This window comes from Miscanthus floridulus, chromosome 2 (genome assembly GCF_019320115.1).
Source record: "Miscanthus floridulus cultivar M001 chromosome 2, ASM1932011v1, whole genome shotgun sequence".
Lineage (NCBI taxonomy): Eukaryota > Viridiplantae > Streptophyta > Magnoliopsida > Poales > Poaceae > Miscanthus > Miscanthus floridulus.
Genome location: NC_089581.1, coordinates 9,783,778 through 9,800,427, shown reverse-complemented (window position 1 = coordinate 9,800,427; position 16,650 = coordinate 9,783,778). Strand labels below are relative to the sequence as shown.

The window sequence follows — 16,650 nt, the reverse complement described above, 5'->3', positions numbered from 1 at the left end:
TCATGGCAAGTAACCACGTGGTGAATGCCGCCCTAGTCTTCGAGAGGGAGGAACCAGGACACCAGCTCAAGGTACAGCGACCCATATACTTTGTTAGAGAAGTACTTACTGACCCCAAGGTCCGGTACCCTCAGGTGCAGAAACTCCTATACGCCTTACTGATGGCAACCAGGAAGCTCCTACACTACTTCACCGACCACGAAGTCACTGTCATCACCTCATACCTGCTCGAAGACATCATCCGCAACTGTGATGCCATGGGACGAATCTCAAAGTGGGCACTTGAACTCTTAGGCCATGACATCAGATATAGCCCTCGCACCGCTATTAAGTCTCAAGCTCTCATGGATTTTGTCACCGAATGGATGGAGGTCCAGCTGCTGACCCCGGACGTCACCCACGAGTACTGGACAATGTACTTCGATAGGTCTGTGATGGCGCCTGGCCCGGGGGCCGGGGTGGTTCTGATCTCCCCGGATGGGAGTAGGCTCTGCTACGCCATCTGCCTCCACTTCCTGGCTTCAAATAATGCCGTGGAGTACGAGGCCCTTATCAACGGGCTCTGCATCGCCATCAAGCTCAGAGCTACGCGACTCTACGTCCATGGTGACTCGAAACTAGTCATTGATCAGGTCATGAAGGAGTCCTCCTGCACAAGCCCCCTCATGATAGCATACTGTCAAGAGGTGCGTAAGCTTGAGGACAAATTCCAGGGGATCGAACTACATCACGTCCCTCGAAGGGACAACGATGCTGCCGATTTCCTCACAAAACTGGCCGCCAAGCGGAAACCATCCCTAAGCGGGGTCTTCATCAATGACATCCACGAACTGCCCGTCTGCACCCTAGAAGGCCCAACCTAGACACACCCCGACGCCTCACCGGTGCTCGGGGGCTCCAACCTTGGCGCCCAGCCAGCGCCTGGGGACCTCGACCCTAGTACCTCTACGACACCCGCAAACTTCGCTGTACTGGCACTCGATCAAACCAACTAGCTAGTACTGCTACTCACCTACCTCCTCGAGGAGGTTCTCCCACCCGAAAGGGCTGAAGCCCGATGGATCGCTCGACGCGCAAAGACCTTCATCGCGCTTGGTGATGAGCTCTACAAACGGAGCCCATTAGGAGTACTCATGAGGTGTATCCCCACCGACCAAGGGAGGCAGCTCCTCCTTGAGGTCCATGCCAGTATTTGTGGGCACCATGTGGGCCCAAGGTCGCTGGTCGGAAAAGCCTTCTGCCAAGGTTTTTACTGGCCAATCGTGCTACGAGATGCGGAGGAGGTCACCCGTAGGTGTGAAGGATGCCAGTTCTACGCTCGATAAACCCATTTGCTGCATAGGAGCTCCAAACCATCCCTATCACCTGGTCGTTCGTGGTCTAGGGCCTCGACATGGTAGGACCCCTCAAAAAGGCCCTAGGCGGTTTCACTCACCTACTCATAGCAATCGACAAATTCACCAAGTGGATAGAGGCCAAACCCATCACCAACGTCCGGTTGGAGGAGGCAGTCAAATTCTTCCTTGACATCAACTACCGGTTCGGTGTTCCTAACTGTATCATCACTGACCACGGGACTAACTTCATCGGGAAAAAGTTTCTAGACTTCAGTAACGGATACGGTATCAGGATCGACTGGGCTTCGGTCGGACATCCACGAACTAACGATCAGGTCGAACATGCCAATGGCATGGTCCTCCAAGAACTTAAGTCACGCATCTTCAACCGACTCAACAAGTACGCTGGGCGTTGGGTAGCAGAGGTTCCAACGATCCTCTAGAGCCTAAGAATGACCCCAAACCAATCCATAGGATTTACACCCTTCTTCCTGGCCTACGGGGCTGAGGTAGTATTGCCCTCCGACCTCGACCATGGCGCACCAAGAGTGAGGGCTTTTGACCATGACCGAGCCGTGGAGGCTCAACAAGACGTGGTCGACCTACTCGAAGAGGCCCGCGAAACGACCATCGTCCGCTTCGCTCGCTACCAACAAACCCTCCGCAGGTACCACGAAAGGAAGATTAGGGGAAGGATACTCGAAGTCAGCGATCTCATGCTCCAAAGGACCCAATCAATGAAGGAAAGCACAAGCTCTCTCCACCATGGGAAGGGCCCTATACGGTGATCGAAGTAATCTGACTGGGCACCTACCGACTAGAGGACAACAACAACAACGCTCTCACTAACACTTGGAACATTGAATAGCTACGTTGTTTTTTCCCATAAATATGGTCTAAACCGCTTTTTAGTTAAAACATGCTCCCGTAAGAGCACCCCTGCCCGAAACACTTTCAACCTGGGTCGCTCGGGGGCTCCATAAGGGTACAATATTGTATATTACCTCCTTTTTCTTTTGTCAACACATAACAAACAACTTTGTCCCCGAACGGAAACACATTCCATGTCCTTGATTACCCTACGTAACTCTGTTCTTACTACGAACCGAATGCACCCCGCCTTTCCCTATGGACACGAGCAGTCGAGCCCCGTGGGCCACGCCCGGACTCCTAAGATCGCACCCTATGGGACAAATGGGCAGGTATGAGAGGGAAATGGTAAGAACAAAAGTTATGCTAGGATATAAATAGGGAAAGCATATCGTGGTTCTATCACAAGGTTATGCTACGGACTCACCTACAAACTTAACTTTTATATTTTCTACTATTGCAAATACCACTGCGACCGCCAATGACCCGCTCGGTTCTGCTCCCTCAGCTTTGGCAAGCACAAACGAATACCTCAAGGGTGTCGCACCCATAGATGTTTAGTAGGAGAACAGGGGATCAAGGTCCCGGTCAGAGATTTCCAACTAAAGCCCTCCGAACCTCGTCACTCCAATCGCCAAGGTAAGTACTATCAAACCCCCTCTATTTCATTACAATCATTTCATACATCCATACGCGCATTTCATTCCATACGTCTGAACCCCTTGGACGGTTAGGGCATGAACCGTCCGAGGGCTTGGGAACTAAGCATCGCACGTGCAGCAAAATGCACTAGAACACTCCGTGTTGCGCCACGAAGCGGCGGTTGCCTCATTCGACATGAGCAAACAATAGAGCTAGGGAAGAAAACCATAGATGAGCACCGTGCGGCCTTCGCCCGGTCTGGCAAATCGGGTCATCTTAACCTTCTCATTTGATCCTAAACCTCTCGCCAAGCTCACAGAATCTCCATCGAGAGGAGGCCATTAGGCCACCCGGGTCGATCTCCGGAACGACCTAGGCATCTGCCGGGTTGCAGGTAAAGAAGTAGTTGAATGCCACAAGAGAGCTATGTCGACCCCGTCACGAACGACGAACCTAGATTTCGCTCGATCACACCCATTAGCGAGCTCACCGAGCTAGTCTTTGAGCCCGAGCGATCAGGACAGGTGATGAAACTCAGCCCCTCCGGTTATGAGGAACCAGATGGGGTAGCACAAAACAACTCACATCAACCCCCACGAAGGCTCGACAAGGCTTGGGGGCTCAAATGCCAAAAATGTTGGGACCACGACTCCGAACTCGCGTCGACAAGATCTATGACATCTGGCTATGGCTTGGGACCATGACTCTGAACTCACATAATGACTTCACTTCTGACTGCGTTGCAAAAAAAACCGGGGACCGCGACTCCAAACTTGCATCGACAGCTTCACTTCCGACAAAAACCCTAGGACCGCGACCCTAAACTTGCGTCGATAGGATCTACAACATTCGGCTACGGCTTGGGACCACGACTCTGAACTCGTGTATGCTCCAAAAATCAAGGGACCACGACTATGAACTCGCGTAAAAACTAACTAAACTAACTACCTCGGTTGTCTAGGCTACGTCGAGGCCAGGGATCCACGACACTAGGACCCACGGACATGGTCACATCCATCCCCTGAACTAACCATTTCAAAACCACGGCGCACACCAACGCCAGGATTAGAGAGCTCTCCAACTACCGAACTAACCCCCTCACCCGATCCACGGCGCGCGTCAACGCCGAGATCAGTAAGTTGAAAAACGCCTCGGCCGCACAACGACGCCTTGGTTAAATTCCATCTTGGACAAAAAACACGCACACACGCACGCTAAAACGACACCCCCAAACGGTTCTGCCTGAACCGCCCGAGGGCTCGGGGGCTACACCCGCAGCTACGCTCGCGCGCACCCAACGACATAACAAAAATCCTCCGAACGATTCTACCTGAATCACCTAGAGGATCGGGGGCTCCTGTCGGGTTCATAAACCCAGAGTCCCTCGGGGACCGGCTTCTACGCCAAGGCTCGGTCCAAGAGTCTAAAAACCAACAGGGCAAAGGAACGGTCCAGTAACCGATCGGAAGACCAGGCCTAAGAAGAGCAACGCCCGCTCATCGGCTACTTCGGCCCACCTATCTGACCGGAGCACTCAATTCAGGCTGTAGTCGCCTCCGGTAGCCCTGGGCAAATCTAACCAAGAACCGAAAACTGAACCGAAAGAACCGGAATCAAAACCAAAAGAACTGAAACCGAAAAATTTGGTTCCTTATTCGGTTCCTGATATTGAGGAACCGAAATAACCGAAGAAAATTCGGTTCTTACTCTCGGTTAACCGAATTAACCGAAAGAACCGAATTACATGAATTATACTTCACTTACTTGTATTTTGTAGGATTATGTTTGGTTTATGTGTAGTATTTTATATTTGAACTGCCATATATTTGTGTTACTATATTGCTATTGTTTTCTTATATATTATTATTATTATTAAAAATGAATATAGTGTTGCATAAATTTGCCTTAGAACAAATATATTTATTATTGTCTTGAGGTCTTTTGAAAAAATTCGGTTAGTTCGGTTAGAACCGAAACCGAATCGAAATAACCGAGAACCGAAATGCTCGGTTCCTAAAATTTTTTGGAACTGATCGGTTCTCATTTTCTAGAAACCGAATTTCATCAATAACCAAGGGAACCGAACCGAGAACCGAACGCCCACCCTGAGCCTCCGGACGGCCTCTCCGATCGAAAGGCCTGTCCCGAGCCCTACTACCGACTTCGACCCCGCGTCCCTCCGACCGGAAGCTCGTAGGAACCCTGCTCACCGCTCTTCTCTGATCGGCAGCCATCCGACCGGAGGCACCCGTTCGGAAGAAACCAGAAGACGTGCGAAGAAAGACAATGCAAGGCTCACAAGTCAAAACCACTATACCAGGTACCATACCCTGCACGAAACAATACTCTGCAGCCACCCAGACACAAACAGTATTGTAGGCGCCGATATCTCCCCCCTATAGTATTGTAGGGGTCACTAAAACTCCCATACGGTAAGCCTCCCGCGTGTCTCTGAACATCGATAGCGGTATAGACACCAGGATTTGCCATACCGGGTGAACATAGCGCGACTTCTCATATGCCACTAGGCATCAAATAGTATTTGCAGGTACCGGCGTTCATCCTTTCTGAAGAAGATAGCACGACCTTCCTTGCGCATCTGATATTCTACAGCGACATCAACAGTGACGTGGGCAACAAGGCTTAAAAACATTCATACCTTCTCCCTCTCACCTGTAAAGCCATCTCCTTCATCTATAAAAGAAGATATGCTCCCTCCAACAAGACAAAAAAAAGGAGGCCAGAGTTCCTTATATCGACATCAACACCTCACAACCGCAAAACCACTAAGCTCCGACTGTAAGCACACGCTCGAACACCGAGCTCGTAGCGAAGTTCCTGTCACTCTCGGCCCTTTCGGTCGGAGCCGACCGGACCTCTGTACACCCCATTTTTCTCTCTCTCGTTTGTAACCCCACTGCAAACTTCGAGCACCTGGGCTCAGGAATAAAGTCACCGACCGACCCCGACTGGACGTAGGGCACGTTGCCCAAAACAGTATAAATCCTGTGTCATTGAGTGCTAGGCCACCTCCAATAACAACGTACAACAAAATTACAAATATTCACTAGTTATCACTTTCTACACCGATAGGTTGGTTGATGGATCTCGTAAACGATCATAAATTTTCAGCCAAAACAATATTTTTCTCTCACACCAAATCAGCCTGGAGTAATAATCCACGATCCGCCCACAATCCTCCAGCCCAGCCGAACAGGCTATTTATTTTTGGAACGAAGCGCTGCAGCTACTGAACAGTAACCGGGCAGTCGGCTACTGATCGGAAAACGACAGATGCTCTTTCTCCTCGGAAACAGGTGGTTGATTGAGCGCCATGCTGCCATGTTTACTTGTCCTTCTTTGGATGTTTAGTTCCACCTCTTAAACTTTAGTCACTGTTATATTAGATATTTGGCACATACATAGAGTATTAAATATAGACTATTTACAAAATTAAATGCACAGATTGAGACTGTTTTATGAGACGAATTTTTTAAATCTAATTAATTCATATTTGACAATAATGTGGTGCTAAGTAAACATACGCTAATGACAGTTTAATTAGACTTAATAGTTTCATCTTATGAATAACCGACAGATTCTGTAAAAAAATTTATTAGTATCCAAACATCCACCTCACGTGACACATGTTCAAGGCGTTCGGCTATACTACTTTTCACTTGTTTCAGTTTATTTTAGCTTATTTTCTCTCACAGAATACTATTCAACCTTCCAAAATAATTAAAATTCACTATTCCACCAAGCAGTCGAACGCCCTCGTTAAACTTTTGTCAGCGGATCAAACGTCCCCTTAGTCCACGCCTCCACGGCTGGTACAGTGTACGCCCGTCATCATTCAGTGATACAGTATATGGACAGCACAATTGGTGGGTTTTGGGGGTTGCCGGATTCAAATTCTTGTTCGCCGTTCTCTGAAGCCATATTTCCAACACGAGAATTTTCCCTGTTCATGTGTTTATTCTATAAAAAATGAACTGAGTGCTATAAATTTCTTATATAATTTTTGTAAAATTCATGTGTTTTAAACGGGCCCTGAACAACGGCTTTTGCTAATTGTCCACAAAGCAACACCATAAATACATATTGTCTCTCATAAAATATGATACATGCTTTGTTGTATTACACTCCTTCTACCGTGCCTAAATGGTCCGATGATTTCTCGCTCCCATCCTATGGGTGTGTAGCTTCTTTTTGCCACTCTATGGAGAAATTTGCACCGGCCTATTTTGGTAAGTAATTATTCTCGTATTAATGATGATTGCTCTAATTGCTTTGTCGACTAACGGCAAATCAATCACGTTAATGTTGTGATTGCACAACTAATTATTTATCATAGGTGCGGCATGTGCATATATTAGGACGAGACGTCGTCCTCAGTACAGACAATTCATCTGCTCCTCTTACCATTGTACTGTGCTGCCGCAGTCTTCCCTATCCCATCCCCGATCGGCGCTGGAAGAGTAGGTCTCCAAACCCTACGTCTCCTTGTGTATCTGCACGGGGTAGGGCGTATTAGGTTTTTGGGAAGCGCCGTCGTGACTGCTCGCTGGACATCTTCCCTCTACGTCGGTGTTTGCTGATCTCCGTCAACAGTCTACTTCGTCTACTCTTGCGCTATCTCTAGCGCCAACAACCCCACTATAAGAATGTGTACACTTTCTCCGATGTTCGTCATAGCATTTCTTCCGTTACTAGCACTAGGGAGATTGAGTTTTCCTAGGATCATAGTGCTAGTGTTAAATCACACATATGATATATACTATTATTCTTTTTCTCAATATCAAAATCAATTTATGCGTCACTAAATTGCTTTTATTTGCAACACCGGGTGCCTTCTCACTGTAATTTTGTCCGATTTCTATCGTTTTGGCTCTATGTTTGAGTTTTAGGAAGATAAACTATCGAAGAAAAGGTAAAATTAGAGGGAGTCCTCGGCTGCACTGGTTGCCAATGTGGCTCTCATGCTGTCTCTAACAGGATACCCATTGCGGAACCTAAACCTAAAATAGGTCTCCAACACAATATATATAGCATCTATCAGAGTACCTATATGGAAGACCCATTTTAGGTGCCAGGAGAGGCATAACTCAAATATGAGTATCATCTCTCCTGGAGACCCATTTACAGAAAGAATTTTTTTGTCTTGTTGGAGAAAACCAAACATAGGTATTGAACCCTTTGCTCTAAAGGATGAATAAGTCTTATATTTTGGATCACGGTTGTTGGAGATAGTCTCATAGGCGTAGCCACGACCAACGCAGTTGAATGGACCCAAAGTTTTTTTATTTATATATGGCGTAATCGTGGTCTACCAAACGATTTTTAAGAAGATTTTGAAGATGCCCTCACTTTAGAAAAGTTAATCTCTATCTACAACTAAAATATTCATAACTATTATGTTCACAGGTGCGACACCAAAGCCGCTCCATGCGACCAGATCAAGAAGGCAACGCGCACTCGCTCTATGCGATCAGCTTAATCCCCATAACAGTCGCAACAAATCAGGAAGGCAAAAAAGAAAAGAAAATCAAACATTGCTAGCAAACAAAAGAATAATAAAAAGGAAAGAAAACCAAGCATGAATTGCATCCATGATTTCCACAAGAGACTACATAAACGAAATCGACTCCGAGTCTGAATGTCTAACATAATGTATGGCCATGCTCACCCCGCTCGTCTGCGTCCCGGCGCAAACCTAGGCAACGACGGCGCTTGACTGGATGCGGACAGACGTGTGGGTGTGGAGGCCGTAGACTGCCAGGGGGTGTCGTTGCCGTCGGAACAAACACTGCAGGACGAGGAGGCCAGCGCAGGGATGGAGTGGTGTCTGTTGCGGTACGCGGAGGGGTATCCCATGCGCGAGATGACGTCCCGGCCCCCGTACGGTTAGGAGATGCCAGAGAAGCGTCCCGCGACAACCAATGGGGATATAGGACACGGGAGAGAGAATAAGAAAAAAAGAAAAAAAGGAATAAAAAAGAAAAATGTGTTATAGACATTTCATATGAAATCTAGAGACTTAACAAGCCGGATCTACAAAGATAAATAACAATGATCACAGAGGTCACACGTCCGTGTGAGATTTAGTTAAAAATTATGATCCCGATGTAAAGCACGGGACATGTATCTAGTAAAATTATAAAAGAAAAAAGAGTTTGAATGTTGTAGTGGACTGAGCGTCTTTGGTCACCACTCCTCGTCAAAACGGCAAGGACAATCTTGTAAAAAAAAAAAGAAAGAAAGAAAGGGTTTGGCTGTGGCTTATCGTAAACGATCGTAAATGTTTAATCAAAACAGTATTTTTCTCTCATACAAATCAGTCAATAGTACTTTCTCACACACCAACTACAGTACGAACCGGCCAATCAAATAGGCTGACAATCTTCAGCGGAACTCATCGGACGGCTCGCTTCCCTCCAGCCCGGACCCGACGACCCGCAGCCACGCAAGAATCGAGTCGCGTCAACACGCGCTCCCCATCCCCGTAGCCCCGCCCGCCCACGGCCCCCTCGCTCTTTCGCAGGAAGACACCGGAAGCATCTGGAAGCTCGGGCCGGGACCGCCCGATCCGCATCCGACGGGCCGCGCGTCACCCGCCTCCTGCAGCTTCCAGAGCATTCGCTCCCCGCCACCCGTCCCGACGATATAACTCCCCCCCGCCCCGCTCTATCTCCTCCGCACAAACCTCTCCCGGCACGACACCACGCTTCCCGTCGGATCGAACAACTAGGGTTTCGGAGATGTTTGGGCGCGCGCCGAAGAAGAGCGACAACACCCGGTACTACGAGATCCTCGGGGTCTCCAAGGACGCGTCCCAGGATGACCTCAAGAAGGCCTACCGCAAGGCCGCCATCAAGAACCACCCCGACAAGGGCGGCGACCCCGAGAAGGTGAGCGCGCCGGCTGGTCTCCTCTTCTGGCTCCGATCTGTCCGCGGCGTGGAGTAGTAGCCTAGTAGGTGGGTTGTCAGGTTTACGGCGGTGTTGAGACGGTTTCGCTAGGTCGATTTCCTTTGGTGCTGGTGCTCGGGGGGGGGGGGGGGGGGGGGGGGGGGGGGGGGGGGGGGGGGGGGGGTTGGATCTGAGGAGGCGTGGAATTAGATGGGTTTGATGGTTGGGGGTGGTGGAGGGATTCGTATGGGGAAGTAGATGTTGCACGGAAACTATTAGGTTTATTAGTTGCATGGACACTGTTACGATTATTAGCTGCTACCGAGACTCATCTTGAGCTGTTCATGCCCCTGGAATTAGTCGCTCTATGTGGTTTCGATCGCATAATTAACAATTAATTATTCAAAAGCTTGTTGATCATGCAGAATGCCTTGCTTGGTCTTTTATTTTACTGAAACCGTTCTAGTCTTGTTAGACCTGTTCGTTGTTTTTGTAATAGATGGTTTGGTTTGTTAGTGCTAGTATAATGGTCAAGTTGTAGCTTTTGATGAAAAAATGTGAAATTGATTGCCAAACTTACCTGAGGAACTTGAGGGACATGCTTAGTTCTGTTTCCCTAACCTGAATATTGTAGTGTGCTCTTCTGATTCTTAAAATTGGTGCGCTGCTGATTCGAGTCCCTGAATTATTAGATGAATGCTCTGACCCTAAAAATGCTTCACTTATTTGAATCGTGAACTATAGACGAATGCTCCTATCCTAAAAAAATGTCAGTATGCAAATTCTGCTTATGAATTATATCTATAATTGGTAGTGCGATTTCATTCTTTAGAATGATTTGTGCCATATGTTATCATTCAACTATGCTATGATGGTGCTTTGCTCTTGCTTGATAGAACCAGTGGTGATCATTTGCCTAATCTGCATGAATATGGTTATGTTTGGGTGTAAGGCTGTATGAACGGTCGAATGGAGCTGTTAATTTCTGAATGAGATGGAAACTAAGAATTCATGCTTTTGTTTCAGTTCAAGGAGCTAGCTCAGGCTTATGAGGTCCTCAGTGACCCTGAAAAGCGGGAGATTTATGATCAGTATGGTGAGGATGCCCTCAAGGAGGGAATGGGAGGTGGTGGAGGGATGCACGATCCCTTTGACATATTCCAGTCATTCTTTGGTGGTGGCAGCCCTTTTGGAGGTATGTTATGAAACAAAAACTGATGCAATGTCATTGACATTGAGAATCACCTACATAGTGGCTCACGCTGTATGTACTTGTGCAAAGGTGGTGGCAGCAGTAGGGGCAGAAGGCAGCGGAGGGGAGAGGATGTGGTTCATCCTCTGAAGGTTTCTCTGGAGGATTTGTACAATGGTACATCGAAGAAGCTCTCGCTGTCCCGCAATGCCCTCTGCTCGAAGTGCAATGGGTAGGTCATCTGAATCCAAGGGATGCCAAAAGCCCAATTATGCTTTATAGATTAGATTTTCAGGATCTCACATGGTGTGTTCTAATCCTGCAATCTTGCAGTAAGGGTTCAAAGTCTGGAGCTTCATCGAGGTGTGCTGGTTGCCAAGGTTCTGGCTTTAAGGTCCAAATCCGGCAGTTGGGACCTGGAATGATTCAGCAAATGCAGCATCCTTGCAACGAGTGCAAGGGTTCTGGAGAGACCATCAACGACAAGGATAGATGCCCACAATGCAAGGGTGATAAAGTTGTGCAGGAGAAGAAGGTTCTTGAAGTGGTAGTAGAGAAAGGTATGCAGAATGGGCAGAAGATCACATTCCCTGGTGAAGCTGATGAAGCGGTATGAACTCATTGCCTTGTCAATCTGTCAGTTTGGGTTCTAATTTCTCTGGGCCAAATTAACCTTGGGTCCTAACTATCCTGTTCTTGTGTGCAGCCTGACACTGTCACTGGAGATATCATCTTTGTCCTCCAGCAGAAGGAGCATCCCAAGTTCAAGAGAAAGGGCGATGACCTCTTCTACGAGCACACACTGACCTTGACTGAATCTCTGTGTGGCTTCCAGTTTGTTCTCACTCACTTGGATAACAGGCAGCTGCTGATCAAATCAAATCCTGGCGAAGTTGTGAAGCCTGGTGGGTGATCTGAACTTGAAAGATAGCACTCAACTCTTGATTCTGCCTTCGTGCATCTGGCCAATGCTCACTGTTTATTATAAATTTGTGCAGATTCTTTCAAGGCGATCAACGATGAAGGCATGCCCATGTACCAGAGGCCCTTCATGAAGGGCAAGCTGTACATCCACTTCTCGGTGGAGTTCCCGGACTCATTGAGCCCGGAGCAGTGCAAGGCCCTGGAGGCTGTGCTCCCGCCCAAGCCAGTGTCGCAGTACACTGACATGGAGCTGGATGAGTGTGAGGAGACGATGCCCTATGACGTGAACATCGAAGAGGAGATGAGGAGGCGGCAGCAGCAGCACCAGGAGGCCTATGACGAGGATGAGGATATGCCGGGCGGTGCGCAGAGGGTGCAGTGCGCCCAGCAGTAGTCAGCTCGTGGCTGCTATTAGTAGTAGCAATGATAAAGTTTGACGGTGGCGGCAAATCTGTTGTTTCGCATTGTGCGACTACTGTTGGGTCAAGTTTTCCCGCGCGTATTTGTGATGATACTACGGTTACAAGAATGCAGTATTCAATCAGTTAGCTGAAGTTCTGTGATTATGGGTCCGTTTGGTTCGTGTCCATAATCTGCCGCGCCGCAATTTAGGCATGCCAAACCCAGTTAGGTAGGTGTTTGGTTTACTAGGTTAGGCTGCTAAAGAATTAAAGTGCGGCGAACGATTCCTTCGCTGCAACTCTGGCGTGTCGACGCGAGCTGCCTTTAGCCCGGGAAAAAATATCGCCCAACTTTGCCGTGTGTGTGCATATATGGCGCGAAACTGAGCGCGGACTCTTTCTTGGATATTTCTTCACCGCTTATCCTTATCCTTCATTATCTGTTCGTTGTTGGGGAGAAAAGAACACCGTGCCGACGCGAGCTGCCTTCAGCCCGAGAAAAAATGGCGCGTAACTTTGCCGCGTGTGTGCATATATGGCGCGAAACTGGGCACGGACTCTTTCCTGGATATTTCTTCACCGCTTATCCTTATCCTTCTTTACCTGTTCGCTGTTGGGGAGAAAAGAACACCGTGCCCGCCGTCGCCACGGTGGCTCTCCACGGAGGGCGCGTCGCTCTCCCATTGCAACACCATGGGGCTCGGCATTCGACGCTGCGCGGCTCGTTGGCCTGGCGTGGAGGTTCTGCCTCTGGCGTCGCGTTCCTCCGCATCGCTTCCACAGGGCGACGGTGTCGAGGTCACACCATCTTGTATGCAGGTACGTGCATCTGCACATCTCCCAACAGGAAAGTTTTTCTCGGTAGCTGATTGTAGAGGCTTGTGTACTGATCATTATTTGTGGCTTCTTTTGCTAAAAGACAAATGCATTTCTATCGAGTCCATACGAAAAACATATGACATTCAAAATTCTTTTTTGACGAGTTGTTGGTAGAGATCATCTAGGAAAAGTGAGTAATATTTGTCTAAATTATTTTTCCCCAATCCGATGTGTGTTGAAATTTTTATTTTTTTAGGAATAATTGCTAACTAGATGGATCGAAGGATGAGTCAGTTCATACATTATTACTTCAGTTACTACTACCAGTACTACATTTGGAGGAGAAGGTTGTTAGCTGCTATTGCTTTGTGTCTAGCTAGTTACACTTATCTGCTAAACATGCAAAAGCGAGACAGAGAAGCTGTGACATATGGACCCATGTTGGACAGAGATATCTCAAGAGAAACTCGTTTAAACCGTTTGTATAATGGTACGGAGGCCCATTGTATTTCGGAACTGCGCATGCGAAAGAATGTTTTTCATATGCTCTGTCAAAGTCTCAGATCACGTGGTCTTTTGATGGACACATTGAATGTGACTGTGGAAGAACAAGTGGCAATGTTTATGCATGTTGTGGGTCATAAATGGTCTAATAGAGCTATTGGTTTTGAGTTCATTCAATCAGGTGAGATTGTTAGTAGGTACTTTAATGGTTTTAGATGCGTGTGCAATACTTGCTAGAGAACTCATATTAAAACACACCCAAAGATCACTAGTAACCTAGGAAGGTTCCACCCTTACTTTGAGGTACAGTCATGAAACACCTTCGGCTAGGATATTGAAACATAAAGGAGAGGCATGCTAATTAGTCTAACAAAACATCATTTGTCTTCCTTAGGGATGCATAGGAGCTTTGGATGGTAATACCAGCATTTGTCCCTGCACACATGCAAGGCAGGTTTAGGGGTAGAAAGTCTATCCCGACTCAAAATGTTCTTGCGGCCGTTGATTTTGACCTGCGGTTCATATACGTCTTAGCTGGATGAGAGGGATCAGCTCATGACTCTTATGTACTTGAAGATGCTCTAAGACGCCCCACTGGCCTAAAAATACCTGAAGGTAGGGAGTCATGTTTTTGACAAATTAAACAATACATAGTTCATCTCTAACCTTAAGCAACATGTTCATATTTTAGGAAAATTCTTTCTGGCAGATGCTGGACATGTAGCAAGACCTGGTATACTCCCTCCATATCATGGCGTCCGTTATCACCTAAAAGAATATAAAGGTGGTAGAGAACCTGAAAATTATAAGGAGTTATACAATCACCGCCACTCCTCTCTTAGGACAACAGTTGAGCGTGCTTTTGGTACCTTGAAGAATCAATTTTAAATCCTTAAAAGTCAACCAAATTTTCCTTTGAAAATACAAGTTAAGATTGTTCTCGCATGCTGTGGGTTTCACAACTGGATACTAGAGCATGCTGCTGATGATGAGTACGATGAAGAATCATGGTACAGGGCTTTGCCAAGAAGCAATAGGACATATCGTGACATACGCGCTAAGAGTCGAGCCTAGGTACTTAAAAGAGATCAGATAGCACGTAGTATGTGGAGAGATAAAGTAGGTGAATCAAGCTCTGAGTTGAATCACCCCACTGAGAATATGATTGGTATGTAGTGACACAAATAATTGGCATGTAATGAAGAATGCAATATTCCTAAATATGTGTGGCATGTAATGAGACTTCTTTTTTTTGCGAGCAATGTAATGAGACTTCTGCAGTGTGCTGGTTGATTCTAATGTTATCAGGTTATAGCATATTAAAATTTCTGTTTATTGTAGAGTATAGATAAAAGAATAATTTTTGTTGCCCTTTTCCATTTTAGTTTTTTCCTGTTGAATGATTGTCTGTAGCCCGTGCATACCTGTAGTTGTTGCATCTTTCTTGTAACTGGGCAAGATGGTGAAGAAAAAAGGAAAGTTGGATGTTGATGGGCCTATCCGTGCAAGAACCAAAACTTGGGAGGAGGACCAGACTAAGTTCATGCTGAATTGGTATATTGAGTATAGGAAACACCAGCATGCAGGTTTTGTGTGGAAGAAGCCACACCATGCGAAGTGTGCTGATGCCTTAAACAAAGAGTTTGGCATGGGTGTAACCATTGAACAGGTTAATCGTTACTACAAGGAGTACAAGGACAAGTGGAGGATAGTTGAGAGAGCTTTAAGTAACAGTGGAAATGGATTTGATGCCATCAGGTGCAAGATAACTATTTCTGAATCTAAAAAGAAAAAGCTAAAGGTATGTCTCATAATTTTGCTTGGCATTACAAATTCAGAATTTATATGGTCATAGTCTTAAATATTGTCTTGTATTCACATGCAGGACGTAGAGAGGCGCTTGCTTTCTAAGCCCATCAAATTCTATAATGAGATGGAAGAGCTCTTCAAAGGTAGCCATGCAGATGGTTCTCTTGCCATGGATCAAGAAACATGCTTGGATGATGATAAGGGCTCTGATAGTGATGATAGTGGAGGCCTTAATGACATATCTGGTTATGCACATCGAATTGACCATGAAGGTGATGACTCCGACACATTACCCTCACCTGAAGGTCCTAAAACTAGTCCTAACTATGCAGGCAGTGGAGAAAATAGCTCAAAGAGCCCACGTCGATCTGGAAAGAAGCGACCAAGAGGGGTCAAGTCGCCTAGTAAGAAGCCAACAAAGTCTAAGAGTCATTTTGCAGATGCCACTAAAGACATCAGCACAACTATGAAGGTCATTGCAAACACTCTTACTCAGCCACCTCCTCCACCACCAGTCCTAATTTCCGTGGATCCACATGCTGAATTGTGGAAGAGGTTAGAAGCTTTGCCTATCCGTGCAGATGATAAAATCACAGTTGGTGTTTACTTGGCATGAGCTGAAAATGAAGGTATGCGTGGTTGGCTCAGTGCTTCCAGTAACACAACTTTGGAGACTTGGGTGTACCGGTTCTTGTGTAACCAAGATGGTAAGCCATGATAGTCGGACTTTTGCTGAAGGGTGTTTTGGTGAACTTCTTTTGCACATGGAACTATGGAAGTGCTCATCATCTAAGCCTACTGATCATTGAGGCTTCTGTAAATTATGTGCTTATGCTTTTGGATAGGGTTGGTAGTAGTTGATGGTTCTGTATGACTGTATATAGCCCAAATCTGAAGACCAGTAGGACAGACTGAAGTGGTCCTTTGCAACTCATCATGCTTTTGTGTATACTAATATAGCTAGGAACTAGAATGGATATGTCAAGTTGTCATCCTGCTGTTAATTATTGCTTAGTATGTTCACTGGTGCTAATTACTTGCATTCTTTTCCACCATGTTGGAGTGAAAAAGTGTCGAAATTCTGGTGTGATGACTTCAAGTGGTAAGCTCACCTCTTCCTAGAATAAGGTAATTGTAATAAACTTTGGCCGTGAACCAAACACCTACCACATACATTTGCCGAACTTGTGGCAGCTCATATGGCTATGAACCAAACAGTTGCCGGAGTTAAATCTGCCACA

At 46.7% G+C, this 16,650-nt stretch overlaps 3 protein-coding genes and 2 pseudogenes across 3 annotated transcripts; all 5 read left to right on the top strand.

Annotated features, from left to right (window-relative positions):
- The first annotated feature begins 365 nt into the window (after window positions 1-365).
- On the top strand, window positions 366-863 carry LOC136536078 (uncharacterized). The gene has a single exon (XM_066528488.1). It carries the CDS (start codon window positions 366-368, stop codon window positions 861-863), a length of 498 nt encoding a protein of 165 aa, XP_066384585.1.
- An 8,671-nt stretch (window positions 864-9,534) lies between these two features.
- Window positions 9,535-12,430, top strand: LOC136516654 (dnaJ protein homolog). Its single transcript, XM_066510112.1, has 6 exons — window positions 9,535-9,760; window positions 10,787-10,955; window positions 11,043-11,184; window positions 11,286-11,562; window positions 11,659-11,857; window positions 11,951-12,430. Exons 1-6 carry the CDS (start codon window positions 9,611-9,613, stop codon window positions 12,268-12,270), a joined length of 1,257 nt encoding a protein of 418 aa, XP_066366209.1. The 5' UTR covers window positions 9,535-9,610; the 3' UTR covers window positions 12,271-12,430.
- A 412-nt stretch (window positions 12,431-12,842) lies between these two features.
- LOC136537879 (uncharacterized) lies at window positions 12,843-16,437 on the top strand. Its single transcript, XM_066529852.1, has 3 exons — window positions 12,843-13,096; window positions 15,031-15,401; window positions 15,486-16,437. The coding sequence occupies exons 2-3, from the start codon at window positions 15,060-15,062 to the stop codon at window positions 16,023-16,025; spliced, it is 882 nt and encodes a 293-aa protein (XP_066385949.1). The 5' UTR covers window positions 12,843-13,096; window positions 15,031-15,059; the 3' UTR covers window positions 16,026-16,437.
- On the top strand, window positions 13,091-14,312 carry LOC136537880 (uncharacterized; annotated as a pseudogene).
- LOC136536077 (protein ALP1-like) lies at window positions 13,955-14,776 on the top strand (annotated as a pseudogene).
- Window positions 16,438-16,650: the final 213 nt, after the last annotated feature.

What these genes read in the sequence shown, in the direction of transcription:
- LOC136536078 (XM_066528488.1), top strand. Translation starts at nt 366, where the DNA reads ATGGAGGTCCAGCTGCTGACCCCGGACGTCACCCACGAGTACTGGACA.
- LOC136516654 (XM_066510112.1), top strand. Translation starts at nt 9,611, where the DNA reads ATGTTTGGGCGCGCGCCGAAGAAGAGCGACAACACCCGGTACTACGAG. An exon ending in TGGTGGCAGCCCTTTTGGAG is followed by an intron (nt 10,956 to 11,042) that starts GTATGTTATGAA and finishes ACTTGTGCAAAG; the next exon opens with GTGGTGGCAGCAGTAGGGGC. An exon ending in TGGCGAAGTTGTGAAGCCTG is followed by an intron (nt 11,858 to 11,950) that starts GTGGGTGATCTG and finishes AAATTTGTGCAG; the next exon opens with ATTCTTTCAAGGCGATCAAC.
- LOC136537879 (XM_066529852.1), top strand. Translation starts at nt 15,060, where the DNA reads ATGGTGAAGAAAAAAGGAAAGTTGGATGTTGATGGGCCTATCCGTGCA. An exon ending in CTAAAAAGAAAAAGCTAAAG is followed by an intron (nt 15,402 to 15,485) that starts GTATGTCTCATA and finishes ATTCACATGCAG; the next exon opens with GACGTAGAGAGGCGCTTGCT.